General features: G+C 38.7%; 1 protein-coding gene across 3 annotated transcripts in view; it reads right to left on the bottom strand.

Moving 5' to 3' along the window:
• The window catches only part of SUCLG2 (succinate-CoA ligase GDP-forming subunit beta), a 334,454-nt gene that overhangs the window by 191,761 nt on the left and 128,482 nt on the right, over window positions 1-14,211 (bottom strand). For all 3 annotated transcript variants that reach the window (XM_086697627.1, XM_086697628.1, XM_086697626.1), the window contains exons 3-5: window positions 6,036-6,135; window positions 4,895-4,985; window positions 319-471 (exon numbers count right to left, since the gene is read on the bottom strand). In XM_086697627.1, the coding sequence (XP_086553753.1) occupies window positions 319-471; window positions 4,895-4,985; window positions 6,036-6,135 (344 nt within the window). The remainder of the gene's footprint in view (window positions 1-318; window positions 472-4,894; window positions 4,986-6,035; window positions 6,136-14,211) is intronic.

The following is a 14,211-nucleotide window of genomic DNA, read 5'->3' as shown; positions in this document are numbered from 1 at the left end:
GGAAATGGAAACACCACAGTCCTCTCCCATTGGTTAATTCTTGGGGCAGGGTATGGAAGAAATGAGAAAGGAAGAAAAGGCAGGAAGGAGGAATAAAGGGATGGAGGGGGAAAGCAAAGAAAAAGACCCTGGATAGGGAATACCTTGGTTCTGCCCAACCTCAGCTTAGTGCTCAGTAAGAAAAAGGACTCAAGGTCTTTCATGCCTTAAATCCCAGGAACGAACGTGCTGCTACCAGCCTCAGACTGCACATTAAATCTTTAACAGCTCGTGCAACAATAGTCAATGAACACAGCATAGTCAGGAATACAAACACACCTTAAAAATAAGCTCTGGATTCGAAGCAGCCACCTCTTCGATGTCAACGCCCCCCTGAGGGCTGCCCACCAGCACGGGGCCATTGCAGGACCGGTCCATCAGAATGGCCAAGTAGGTTTCTCGGGAAATGTCCAAGGCTTCAGCAACCATCACCTACCACGTTAGTGGGAAAGTCAAATTAATTCAGCATCAAGCTCATTCCCACTTGGAAATCTATATAAACTTGCTACACAAATCAAACAGCTTCATTTTAGGCTCTTCAAACCCACTGAGTTACCTCCCAGAGATTTGAGAGTTCTGCTTTCATGGCACAGAATGCCCATTTTCACCTCCTTAATTGATCCTGCTAAGTTGCTCAAGTGACAGGTATTTGGTTTGCCTCAAGGAGCTTTCCCACTTTAATCTTTTTTTTTTTTTTTCTTCTTCTTCCTTGAGAAACCCTGACACTTAAGAAAAACTCCAGGGAAGCAGTTGTTATTTTAATTTGAGACATTAACAGTACATACATATTGCCACATTGATTTTTCTCAGATTACACTAGTGGAAAACCAAGTTTGCTGCCCCAGAAAGGATTCTTTTACAGTACATCTGATGCTTTATATGTATATATGCCTCTATCTCATTGATCAACTGTATTGCTAATTCAATTTATGCTTCCTTTTAAATTACAAATATACTATTTGCATGTTCAAAAATAACACAAAAGGTACTAGATGTATATAAATGAGACAGTGAAAGCAGCCCCCAGCTGCACATATACAGAGCTTGGGCCTCAGCGGTTTGGGTGATCAGGAGCCCATATGAAATGTTTGTGATCATCAGATAAAGTAGCACCTTTGGAAGGATATGGTCCAGTGTATGCGAGGACTGTGCTTGGGCAAGAGACAAGTGGGATGGAAGGATTTCATTCTGCTCTCACTGTTTCGGCTGGCTGTCTTGCTCAGTGCACAACCACAACAGCTGAGTGCAGCAGGCCTACCAGGAAAAATCACCGCTGACTTCTCTCTTTCCTATACATCTACAAGCATTACAGTAGTGCGCATGGAAGCATATTATACGTGCTTGAACGCTTTTCTTTCTTCTTGTTTTTAATATTAATATTACAGCTTGGAAATCTTTCCAACATTCTCTCTCTTCATTGTGACTAGATGGTACTTATATATCAGTATTTATTTGACCATATCCCTACTGACAGACATTTACGTGGACTTCAATTTTTCTCAAATGCTACTTGAGTGCTTACTTTTGTGTGTATATCTTCACTCATTTGTTTTCATATCCCTATAGTAAGGTACCTAGAAATAAGATGGCTATCATATTTAAGATGTTAAGTACTCTCAAATTGCCTTAGAGAGAGAGACTATACCAAATGACACTCCAAATAAAAATGGTAAAAGATGTCTTGGATGGGAAAGAAAAGAAAAGAAAAGAAAAGAAAAGAAAAGAAAAGAAAAGAAAAGAAAAGAAAAGAAAAGAAAAGAAAAGAAAAGAAAAGAAAAGAAAAGAAAAGAAAAGAAAAGAAAGAGAAAGAAAGAAAGAAAGAAAGAAAGAAAGAAAGAAAGAAAGAAAGAAAGGAGGAAGGAAGGAAGGAAGGAAGGAAGGAAGGAAGGAAGGGAAGAAAGGCAGAAAGAAAGAAAGAAAAAAGAAAAGAATATTCATCATCAGTACTAGAAGTGAAAATAATGAAAGCATTTACATTGCTTTTCCTAAAAGTAGTCCACTAATAGGTTTCACAAAAGAAAGTCACAGATAAAACAGCATTTCTTGCTAATTACCCAGATGTCATAAAACCACAAATTTTTAAGTCACATGAAATGGGATAAACATATGACGACCTAAAATGCTATAAAGAAATGAACTCAAAATTTCTTCTTTTCAAACACTTGTGGAATTTATCACTGGTTAAAAATAAAATACCTGATAAGAGGCATCATACTGACTCTTTTATCATAAATGGTAACTCATGACTATGTAGGAAATACTTCTTGGCACGTGGTGTTAAGATTTTCATAGAAGCATTCTGTTTTCAAGTTCACTTTCTATCTAATAAGAGCTAGTCTAGAGAACAAGATTTAATGATTTTCAGTAGTTATTCTGAGAAGCAACACAACATTCTAACTTTTTAGGAGACGTGTCATTCAAGAGTCCTATTCTTAATCTTCTAAAATGTTGACAGATGTTCTGTACGTTCCATCAAATTTCTATTTGTGAGAGACCAGCTGCTGTCTGAACTGGCTCCTGCTTGGTGGAAAGAAAGTATCACTCTTTAAGAAAACACTCGCAGTGAATTCCACGAATGCTCTCATCCCACCAGGAATTCAGTTAGATACGTCTCAATAATGTGACTTCATCTGTGACTGACAAAAACAGTATCATCAGCACAGCCTTTTCGTGGAGTCCCCCAGGAAAGAAAGCTTTTTCACTTACTTTACCCTACTGGACCACTGAACCTGGCTGGTTGGTTTGTTTTTGCTTTTGTTTTTAATATGGTGCTGTTGAAGCTGTGGATGAGTACCAGTGCACAAACTATTCGCAACAGGACCATGATTATTAGATAATATTAAAAATATATTCGGTTTCTGAACTTTGCTTGCTACAGAGCAGTAAGCTTTGCTGGTACTGAATCGTGAAGAACATAATGAGGAGTGCAGTCTCACCTCCCCTATTATTATTCTAGGGAACACACCTAAAATGCATTGGCACAGACTTAGAAAAAAATATCCAATGTGTATAAATGTACGTATGTGTGTTTAAACAGCTTCTCAATTAAACTTAGAAATAAAAGTTTCTGGGGGACTTCTACTGATGTCCAAGATATTCATATGTAAAAAAAAATGCATGTTCCTTAAAACCGCATATAATATTATTATACAAACGGGGTAACATACATTTTATACAGAAAAAGGACAGAAACGATATTTCACTGTGGTGAGAATCCAAGAAACGTTTATTTTCTAATTTCTATATTTCTGTACTACTGGAAGTTTTTATGTGTGTGAATCACTTTTACAATCAGGGGGAAAAAAAACCACTACTTAAAAGTAAATCATTCTAGATGTTTCCTAGCAATGACTCAATGTACAGGAATACACTTATCTTCAGTCTTTCAAAACCTATCTACAAACTAATTTTATGCATTACCACACAGTGCAAATCTGCTTTAGGTATTTTTTACATGCTTTTAAAAAGTATCACAAACTATAATCTAAAAAGAAATATATTCGTATAAAACAACGAATTCCTACAAACAAAAAAATACTTATCATGTCCTCTATGGACAAATTTTGAAGAAGTTAACAAAGGCACAAGCTCATAATCAGATTTAAAAGGCAAATACAAGTACTGTGTTGGGCCAAACAAAAATCAAAACAAAACACTTTTGAGTTTTAAATAGTTCTTAACTGTGAGAAGTGGGGGTAAAGGGAAAACAGCATAACCAGTTTTGTCAATATGCTTTCCTAACATTTATAAAAGCTTTATGTTCTCAGAGTGAAAGAGCTAAGGACCACCAGGATTTCCATCTCCCTCTTTGGGACCAAGATAGACCCTGTCATGGTACGCTAAGTAAACCACCCAGCGATTTTTTTTTTTTCGTCATGTTAACAACTTTCCACACAACTCACCCTGAAAATTAAAAACAGAATGTACTACCTCAGGTTGTCTAGGCATAACACACTGGCAGAACCTGGGTATATTTTTAACCTTATCTAATCTGCTCCCCAAAATGCTGGGCCCCCTTTCACCATTATGACAGGGCCTTTCAACGATCTATGCCTGCCAGGGCTGGGGTTTGTCCTTATAGTCAAACTTATAGGGGCCGAAACTCAGAAGGGTCCTCCTCTTGGTCTCTTGGTGTATTATTTGTTGTAAGTGACTTGAAATTTGAACGAGGGTCCCAGCATTTGTTTTGGCACCGGGTCCTGCAAATCAGGTAGCGAGTTCTGGTGCTTCCATTGATGAGGAGGGTACAGCAAACAAAATGACAGGAGGAGACTTAGGTTCTGGCCTCGACTGCACCACCCCAATTTTATGCCTGAGGCAGGCCACTTCACACAGGGCTCTAAGTTCTGCAGGTGTGTATGATGTGCAGCCTATCTACACTTCAGAACCCCAAAGGACCACTAATACTCCATAATTCCAGGGATAACATGGCTTTAAACGCTACTAAACTCAAAGTAAGGTATAGTGACACTTAGAAAAACATCACAGGTAACTCTGATACATAATGAAATGGGGTTGTGGAAGAGCAGAGAATGTCCTACACTGAGCAGGAAGAGCTGAGTACGAAGCCCTTTCCAGCTTTAAACAGAATGTTCTGAAAGGCAAAGCAGTTGTTTTGATCACTCACCCGCACCTACATTTACTAAATGCTGACGATGATAAACACTCACACTATCACAGAACCCTTTTTATTTCTCCTCAAAGTCACACCACAACCTAAAGAGATTATAAGAAGTTTAAAAAACAAAATGGCACGTGGCCAAAGTGCACTGCTTCATCAGACTGTCAAAAATGAAATGTGATTTTCTTTTCTTATAACACATACACAGAAAATGACCAAAAGCATTCATATTACCTTGTTAACTTTCACACCTTCTTTTGGAGTTTGTTTTGTTGCTAGATTATACCCAATCATCTGTTTAGCCAGCTGGCCTACAACTTGAGGGCTAGGAGTGAAGGAAAAGGGAAAGAGAAAAAACAAAAACATTGTCTACGGTGAAAATTATTTTAAAGCAGAGTGCATGTTATGTCCCCATGTCCACACTGCACAGGGTCCAGCTCCACCCTCACAGAGTCCACAAGGCTTTCTGCTAATGTACTAGGTACCTAGCAAGGTACCAGAGGCTCACTGAGAGCAATATATATGAGGGAGGGAGGGAGGGAGGGAGGGAGGGAAGGAAGGAAGGAAGGAAGGAAGGAAGGAAGGAAGGAAGGAAGGAAGGAAGGAAGGTTGGTTGAAAAAAGGGAAGGAAGAAGGAAGGAAAGAAAGGGAAGGAGGAAGAGAGGAAGGGAAGGGAAGGGAAGGGAAGGGAAGGGAAGGGAAGGGAAGGGAAGGGAAGGGAAGGGAAGGGAAAGGGGAGATTCTTGCTTCCCTCTGCTATCCTCTCTCCCCAAAATAAGTTACAGTCACAGTAGAAAGACAATACTGAAATGCACAACAGATTTAGATAAGAGCTGAATAACAAAAACTTGACTTGGGTAATGTGAGAAGTATTGGCCAATGAGGGCATAAGGGAAAGGCTATGATTCAAAGTAAATGATGAAAAGGTATATGATGGAAGAGAGGCACAGGGGCAGTGCTGGCAGACACAAGAGATAGGCCATGATAAGGGAAGGTTCAGACTGTCAGACAGGAGGGACAAGTGAAGCCACTGGTAATGGGGAGCCACTTGCAGGCTCCAGAATAGGCAAGTGACAATATGGCGGCAGCATTTATTTTGTGTTATCATTTTCAACATTTATGATGGATCACTGACTGTCTAGGGCAGAAGGAGTGTCAGGTTTTTCACCAATTAGTGAGGAAAAAATCCTTTTATGGGAGAAAGAACACTGGAGCATTGCCAGAGCCCTCCTCTACCTATAATTCATTTCCTCTACTTGCTACCTTCTGCTCCCACCCCATTCCAACCATTTTTCTCAATGCTCCCTTCAATCATGAGTAAGATCTTCCATTAATACTTAGCCAAAAGACAGAGAAGTAACACCTCCAGACTTACTCTTTTGTTAAATGAACGCCTCCTTTCAAACCGCTACTGAAGACACCTTTTCCTCTTCCTCCAGCTAAGATCTGGGCTTTCAAAACAATTTCTTTTGCATCTGAAAAAGAAAACCCAGAGTCAGTAGTGGGTTTTTCTGTTGTTGTTTTGTTTTTGAGCAACAAGGAACGTGGAAATGCACCTAATTTCCAAAAGTGTTTGTAAAAGCTCTATTAAACCAACTTTGAAAATAAAGGCATAAAAAACGTCCAGAAAAAAAAACATCAATGCACCTAAATACAAAGTCTTTATCGAGGGCATTAAAATATTTCCTACCAGTTTAATCTAATACTCAACGATCCCAAGAGAAAGCAAGGCATGTGTTCCCTTGCTCTTTTGAGTGTCAGAAGATGCTAAATAAATCCAGGCTGGAGGTATTAATTTTACTGTGTAATGACACTCCCATGTGGCTGAGGCACCAATCTGCCAGTCAGAAGAACTAACTACCTGTCAGCCGGCTGAGATGTCGAAGGGAAGACTGGATTACATAGGGGAGACGTTTAAGACAAGATGCAAAGAGAGCAGTTAATAACTGTATTCTTGGAAACCACCAGATTTCTGAGCAGTTGTTCTATATATTGATGGGACTGGATAAGGGAGGAGGAAATGGATTGAACCTGAAAGCAAGTAATATTTCTGAAATGGTGGCAGGGTAACAAAACATCCTGGAGGAAGGTGGCTGTGGAATTTTTGTTTCTTGACATACTCAAGGACCGGGGGGGGGGGGGGGGGGGGGGGGGCGGCAGGTACTGCCTGTTGACCTGTTGACCTTTGAGACCTGAGTCATAAACTTCAAACATCTTCATGCGCCTGGCTTGAAAGGTGAATGCATGAAGCAGCCCAGTGACAGAAATAAGGTCTTGAGCAAAGAGGGACACTGCCCTCCCCAATCACAAAAGGAAAAAAACAAAACATCCCTCAAATCAAACATGTTTCATAAAGCAAATAGTACACATCTTCAGCCACAGCTGGCACCCTCTGTCTGTCGTTCCTCTTTGTCTAACATCAGAAAACTAAGTCAATCTTCTATAAGGCTCTAATAGCCTTCTGGTTTAACACACCAGGTTTAGCATCTGCAGACTGGGTTTCCATCAGGACTCTGTCCCTCATCCAGGTGACAACACCTGGCAAGTTACTAAATGTCTCTGAGACTCCGTTTATCCAACTGTGAAAAAATGATGAGGATTGGTTTAAGAATTAGACAATACATGTGAATACTTTATCCCAAGAGCCTGAAACTCATATGATTAATGAAAGGCTACTGCCATGACCATTTAGTTCATTTTAATACCTTTCTATCTTCTAAAGAATCAAAAGGATTATTTCCACTCAGGCAGATGTGGGCAAATAATAATAATAATAAGTTTGCTGGTGTCAGCCACCATTCATGGAAGGTGAAGGGCTCTGTAAGCGTTGGCTGTTTCAGTTATTTCTATTATTGTTCTTCTTACTCAAGACAAGCAGGCAAAGGTTCAAAGAGAAGGAGCCACAGAGGGTTTTATCATGAAGGCAACAAGGAGCTACAACAAGATTTGACATTATGACAGCACTGGGTAAGACAGCTACTCCAGCTGAGGTAGTCAGATTATGAAAGTTCTTGGTCTTTATTCGTTGGTCTTCCCTTCCCCTAAATTTTCTTAACACTCAGGAAACCAGGCTTCACCTTCTCCCAGAAGCAAGCATAGCTCCTTCTCTGCTGCCCTCGATGTCCTCCTACACCTGTTGCTGCCCTAGATATGAACCATCACAACATCAGTCAAACCCATGTCTTAGGATAAACTGGCTCACATCAACCTGAGTAAAGAGCAAGTTGGGATGACAGCTCATTACCAGAAACTCACCAGGAAAGAAACCAAGTAAAACGAATTTATTTCGTATCTTGGCTATTGCGCCTAAGAACAGCAGTAAGAGCGCGGACTGTGGAGTTAAACAGACCTAAAATCTCTCACTCTGCCTATCACGTTCTTTGTAGACCGGAGGAGACTGAGGCTCAGAAAGGGAAAAGTGATATGCCTGTCAGTAAAATGGCTATAATAATCTATATTGTTAGGATGATGTGAAGAGTAAGTGAAATATAGTAGGTAAAGTGCTTATCTCAATGCCTGGCACATTAAAAAGAAGTCAAAATATGGTAACTATCATCGCTAATTATTTTTAGCAATTAACCAAAAAAATAAAGGTATATAGGAAGACATTTCCTATTTCTCTTTTGGAGCCATCAAATAGAAAAAATACGGTCTACTCAAATTTTTAATTGTGATCCCTTCAAATTATTTAAAAAGGATAACCAGCATTCCATTGCCATTATCAATTTTCACATGCTTGTCATCCAGAAGAAAGAGATGCTTTTCTCTAGATCTCCAGCAGCAACACTTGAAAGCCAGACAGAATACCTAATTGGGCATCGTTAATTGGCACTAGATATGCTTAATTAAATCAGCCTTAGGCACGAACCATCAAGACAAAGAAACTGTTGTAGCCTCAATGAAGTGGTTGTCAATTACATGTGTCACCATTTGACCACGTGTCAAAGGATTCCATGCCACCAAGCTGGTAGACCAAACAACCATTTTGGGCACTGTGAAGTCATACTGGGACAAATGGCAAAAGACAAAGGAAAAAACTGTATCCCATCTAGGTATGTCTCCTGCAACTTACACCCCCGGCCGAAAATAAGCTCACTAAAATCATCTCTTCTTATTAGATCTCAGATGTTAAATCAGTATAGTACATCAATAGCCTAAAAGAAAGCAAGTTTGTCTCATCTTGACTGCAACTCACGTGAAGTAATTTAATTCAGTTATTTATTCGGAGGGGAGAAAATTAAGCAGCCAAATCCTACTGAACAGTAGCTATTCTTCTCATCCAGTATTAACCAAGCTGATTCACACAGTTACTGTTTCCATTCTATTTAAAATAAATCTGATTTCGCCAAATACACACATTTTTGGATTGCTTTTGGGTTTTCACGTCACTCTCCTAATCCCAAGCAAAATTACAGAAGAATATCTCAGACACGAAATCCAATGTTTGTCTACCATAAGATGATTTAACCATACTTTAGGGGTAACAAGCTAAAAAAAGAGATGGAGGGAGAAATAACATCTACTCTAATAGCTTTTATATGGAAACAGATTACACTTCTGTACTGATAACCATAGTACTGGACTCCGGGGTAGAAAATTCCAGGTATGTATAACTCCAAACTCCTTGTCCTTAACTACTACTCTTATATGCAGCAGCGTAAATGTGCAACGCATTCACTTTATTTTGTTCCCTTTCTGGTTAGTTTCTGATAATGAACAGTGCTCACGACTAGGATTCCTCTTGGTTAGACGGAAACCAGTTTACTATGATTTATATATATTTTAGGAGAAAAAGCACTGTGACATATTTGACAAGCTTATAAATATGTAAGATTCTCAACTACCAAATCTCTTATGAGAACAATACTTATAGCCATATAGAAAGCACCCCCCCTCAAAAAAACCCCACACCATGGTCTTGTTTGACTCTATTAGCCACATTAAAATAATACTTTTTCAAATATTTTCATTTCCTTTCTTACGACAAGTTTCATTCTAATTACGATAACAAAGTTTTATGCCAATTTTTTATGGTCCTATGCTGGAAAACAAACATTCTTAGAAGCATTATTAAATATACAAAGAAAAAAATTAAATTCATTAAAAAAAGCATAACCTAAAGAGAATAAATAAGAAACGTTTTCAATTAGACAAGCTTTGTAAAACTGGTTCACTGTGCTTTTTAGAGACAGCATTCTGAAAATACATTTATGCAAAAGAGTGCTTATAAGAAACAGTTCAGAACCATAATGCAAAAGGACCTAGTATATGTGTGAAAATGTTTATCAGGAATATCAGTAAGAATGTTATTTTCAGCTATCTATTTAAAATAGTTTAGTGAATTCAACATTGCTCTCTTCAAAAATATAACAGCTTCCGGGGCATGTGGGTGGCTCAGTCAGTTGAGCGTCCACTCTTGATTTCGGCTCAGGTCATGATTTCATGGGGTCTGTCAGTGGCAGCTCGGAGCTCAGGCACGGGGCTCTGCCCTGACAGGGTGGAGCCTGCTTGGGATTCTCTGTCTCCTTCTCTGTGCCCTTCTTTCCCAAAAATACATAAACATTAACAAAATATATAATAGCTTCCTAAATGCAAATGCAGCAGTATATACCTGGAAACTACTAAGGTAACCATCTATTTCAAGTCAATAACATTGGCTTTCTTGGGGGAACTGTGACTTCCATGGTTCACTGACTGGAGCAAAATTGGAATATCCAGTTTTCAGCACAATTGCATGGCATAATTTCCAGCACGGTGATCACCTTTCATGAGGTTTGATAGGATTCTTAATTGAGAAAGTTACAATGTATTTCAAATTGACCTATTACTGGAAGGCAAGAAGAAGGAGGAAGGTGATGCATGAAAAGAGCTGAAAGATATTACAGAAAGAGGAACCTTTATAAAGGACATACAATTATAGGGTGATAAGTGCCTAAGTGCCAATTTCCCAAAGAAAATGAGTTAACTTCTGTGACTTCATTATGACCCCAGAACCCAAACCTAAAATTGGAGAATTACCTATTTTTGATTATTATAATAGCTGCTGTAGATGGAGTCCTATTTCCTCAAGTTGTAATTAGGTCACTGGGAATGAGACAATATTGCAATGACTCTTTCCATATGCCCAATGTCATCTCTGAAACTAAAACAATTATTTCACCTTTCAACATGTCTGATGTGGGCTCGCCCAGTACTGGAACAGAAAATTTCAAACATGAAAGACGTCAGAATAAACTATTTCATCACTGGTCACATCCATTGATTGAATTAGGATTACATATACTTGGCTCCCCACCAGACTGCTACCCAAGAAGATTCAAATTACACACACCTGAAATAGTCACTTTTAAAGTAAAAGATGGAACTAGAGCCATCTCTAGGACAAGGGTTTTGTGATACAAATTAGGAAGCTGTTTAGGGAGACATTATTTTACATTAAGAAATCCTTTACTGATAAAGCTTTTATGTAAGTTTTAAATCCTAAAGTTCCTATCAAACACAGTAGTCAATTAATTCCATTTTATCTAAAGTACTTCCTTCATCTGGATAGTGTAGGGGCATGATACTGCCATTTGGAACAGATTGTTGATTATAAAGGAGATAATTATATCATAAGACAACACACTTTTGCTTTCAAGTGAATAATTTTAATTTTAGTTCCTATACAAATTCTTAAAGTTTGACATTGTATTTTCAGATTGCCAAACTTAAAAAATATTGTATATTTATTACATTATAGTTCTCATTAAAATCTCTAATGATAAACTAGCCTACTCTTCTGATCTTGTCACTGATGTTATTAATTATTTTCATAACCATTGACACAGACTTTGTTGGTGATAAAATTTTTAAAGCTAGATAAAAATTACTTCAGAAAGGCTCAATTCAGTTGTGGTATCTTACTATTTCTATAGCTTAAGACTACTAAAACAATCTTACATTTTGCCTATCAAATTGAAAGATATATATTTCTGTAAGAAACCTTTAGGGCAGAACCTCTTAACATTGATGGCAAAAAGACCACATTTATTTAGACACCTGTGTTATCAAAGAATCTCTAATATTATAAGATTGCAACCAGAGGACATGAAACAGATCTCCTGCAAATGAAGCTACCTGGAAAAAAAATGGCAACTTTTGAGGAAAAAAACAGTTTCTTCAGAAGAAGAAATTTCCAGATGAAATCTATACAGTGTTTTGTACAGATTACGGGACAAATTTATAATATACATTGATAATAAAGATTTGTGTATAACATCTGCAGCTTCAACAGATCCTGAAAACAGCCACAGAAGATTAAAAGCATTTATGAACCCCAACAGCATTTCTACAGTATTTTGTGATGCACTTGAAGTGAAAGAAGGATAAAGGAAAACTAGTTATCAGAAACCATTTTTGGGGCAGCTGGCTGGCTCAGTCTGTGGAGCACATGACTCATGGAGTCATGAGTCTGAGCCCCAAGTTTGATGTAGAGATTACTTAAAATAAAATAAAATAAAATAAAATAAAATAAAATAAAATAAAATAAAATAAAATAAAATAAAATAAAGAAATCATCTTCTTTCTGATTTTCAAAGCAAAGATGTGTTCAGTCAGGGTTCAATTAGGGAAGCAGAACCACTATGAGTTATGAATAAGGGATTTATCACAGGAACGAAAAGCTGACAAAATTGGGGGAGATGCTGAGAAAGAAAAGGTCTGAAAGTGAGGGCTAGAGGATCACAGGGGTCACCAGTGAAAGAAAGCACACCCAGGAGCTGTAGGGTGGATACAGGCCTCATGACAGGTCTGGGTCAATGTTCATCAGCAGGGTCAGAGGATGGGTATGGAACAGATAAGAGCAAGGATGAGCGGGACCACCTTGCCAGCATTTCTACATCTGTCCATCTGTCCATCACAGCGTAATGGTTGCATTCCAAATTCTGTGCAAACTTCTCATTTAGCCCACTCTAACCAGGAATTATACAGAAGGGGATTCTGGGAAATGTAGTTCTAGCTTAATCAGGCTTACACAGTAATAAGTACCACAGATGGGAGTAACAAGTGGAAGAGACCCGAAGTGTTGCAAATACAGAATTAACACCTCTAAACTTCTTGGGGTGCCTTGAGAACCCCAGGGTTAGAGACCCCCCTCTTGCAGCAGCAGACACCTGGAAGTTACCTTTGAATACAGACAAAAAACAAACTTCTTGTGGATCTTTAACCAGTGATGAACAAGAGGAGGAGGAAAGATGGTAATACTGAGAAATGATATAAATATAAACTGATATAATAAAAGGTTTTACTTTCAGAAGCAACAGGAAGAACTATGGAATTTGAAACGTAACATACACATTGCCCACCTACACCTGTATTTACAGAAATATTTCACAGAAATATAACTAGCATTCTGAGATCTCCAACTTTCTTGATTAGAAAGGTTGTCTTCTATTTTGTCTGGGTACATAGATTTCTCCGGGGAGCCTTCCATTTGGTGAGAGGTGCTATGTGCTGCTGTCTGGATCCTGCTCTGCTGTCTGCTATCATTCTGCACCCCATGGTCACACCACAGCCAGTTCCTCTAGGTTTCTCCCCCGCTACCATCAAGGAGGATCTTTCACCTTCCCGTGAACGCTCAAGGAGAGCAGGTGAGCCCCTAGTGACCCAGCTTTTCCCTTGGCAGGGCAGTCTCTATTCCTGACGCACACTCTCTCTGGGGGAGAATGGTGCAGTCAGGCACCGCCACACCCTAAACCTGTGATGTCTGGGCCTTCTACACTGCCCGGTCACCTCCTTTCCTCACAAAGATCATCTCACAGAGCCCCTCCACTCTCTAACAAGCTCTGCTCCCAAGGGACCCTTTCTCTAGACAGGCCTAATGTATGTGATTTCCTAATCGGGGAGTGCACTCAAAATCCTTCTCAGACCTCTGAGCCCAATGCAAATCACTGGGTACCTGGTTCCATGCTCCGGAAAAAGTCACGGAAAAAGTCATGGTTAAAAAGCATCTGCAACGTTCTCGATTAGGAGGTCCACCTACCCAGGGCTCACAGAAAATTTGTGGGTAGAGCAATCCCACTTCTGTGAAAATCCACTACAGAAAGAAGGATTTTTCACTGCAGTGTAATTAGAATATTGAAACACTTGACGACAACCAAACTATCACTATGTGGACATTTGGGATTAGAAAAATAAATTTTATATAGCCACATAATGAAATAATACTATACTATAGGTCCATTGACAATGACTAAATACATCTTTATGTGTGAACTTGGGAATAAGCCCACATACACTATACACTCTAAACAGACCTTAATGATTAATATTTTAAAAAAATGAATACTCACATTTGTGACTAGTTATACACTCATAATGAAGTCTAAGTGAACATAATAACTGAACTGTTAACTGAGGTTATCTGAAGGGGCAAGCAGTGGCATCATGGGGGGAGCATTACATCTTTTCAGTACTGATTTACATTTTTTTTTCCCCAATTATCACATGTTGTACTAAAAATAAATAAAAAGAGTTTAAAATGTGAGATAAACACAGGAAGTTGTCCACAGTAG

This window comes from Puma concolor, chromosome A2, assembly GCF_028749965.1.
Source record: "Puma concolor isolate L17-30 chromosome A2, mPumCon1.1.hap2, whole genome shotgun sequence".
In the NCBI taxonomy this organism is placed as follows: Eukaryota; Metazoa; Chordata; class Mammalia; order Carnivora; family Felidae; genus Puma; species Puma concolor.
The sequence above is the reverse complement of the archived record's forward strand: the minus strand, read 5'-3'. Positions and strand labels throughout refer to the sequence as shown.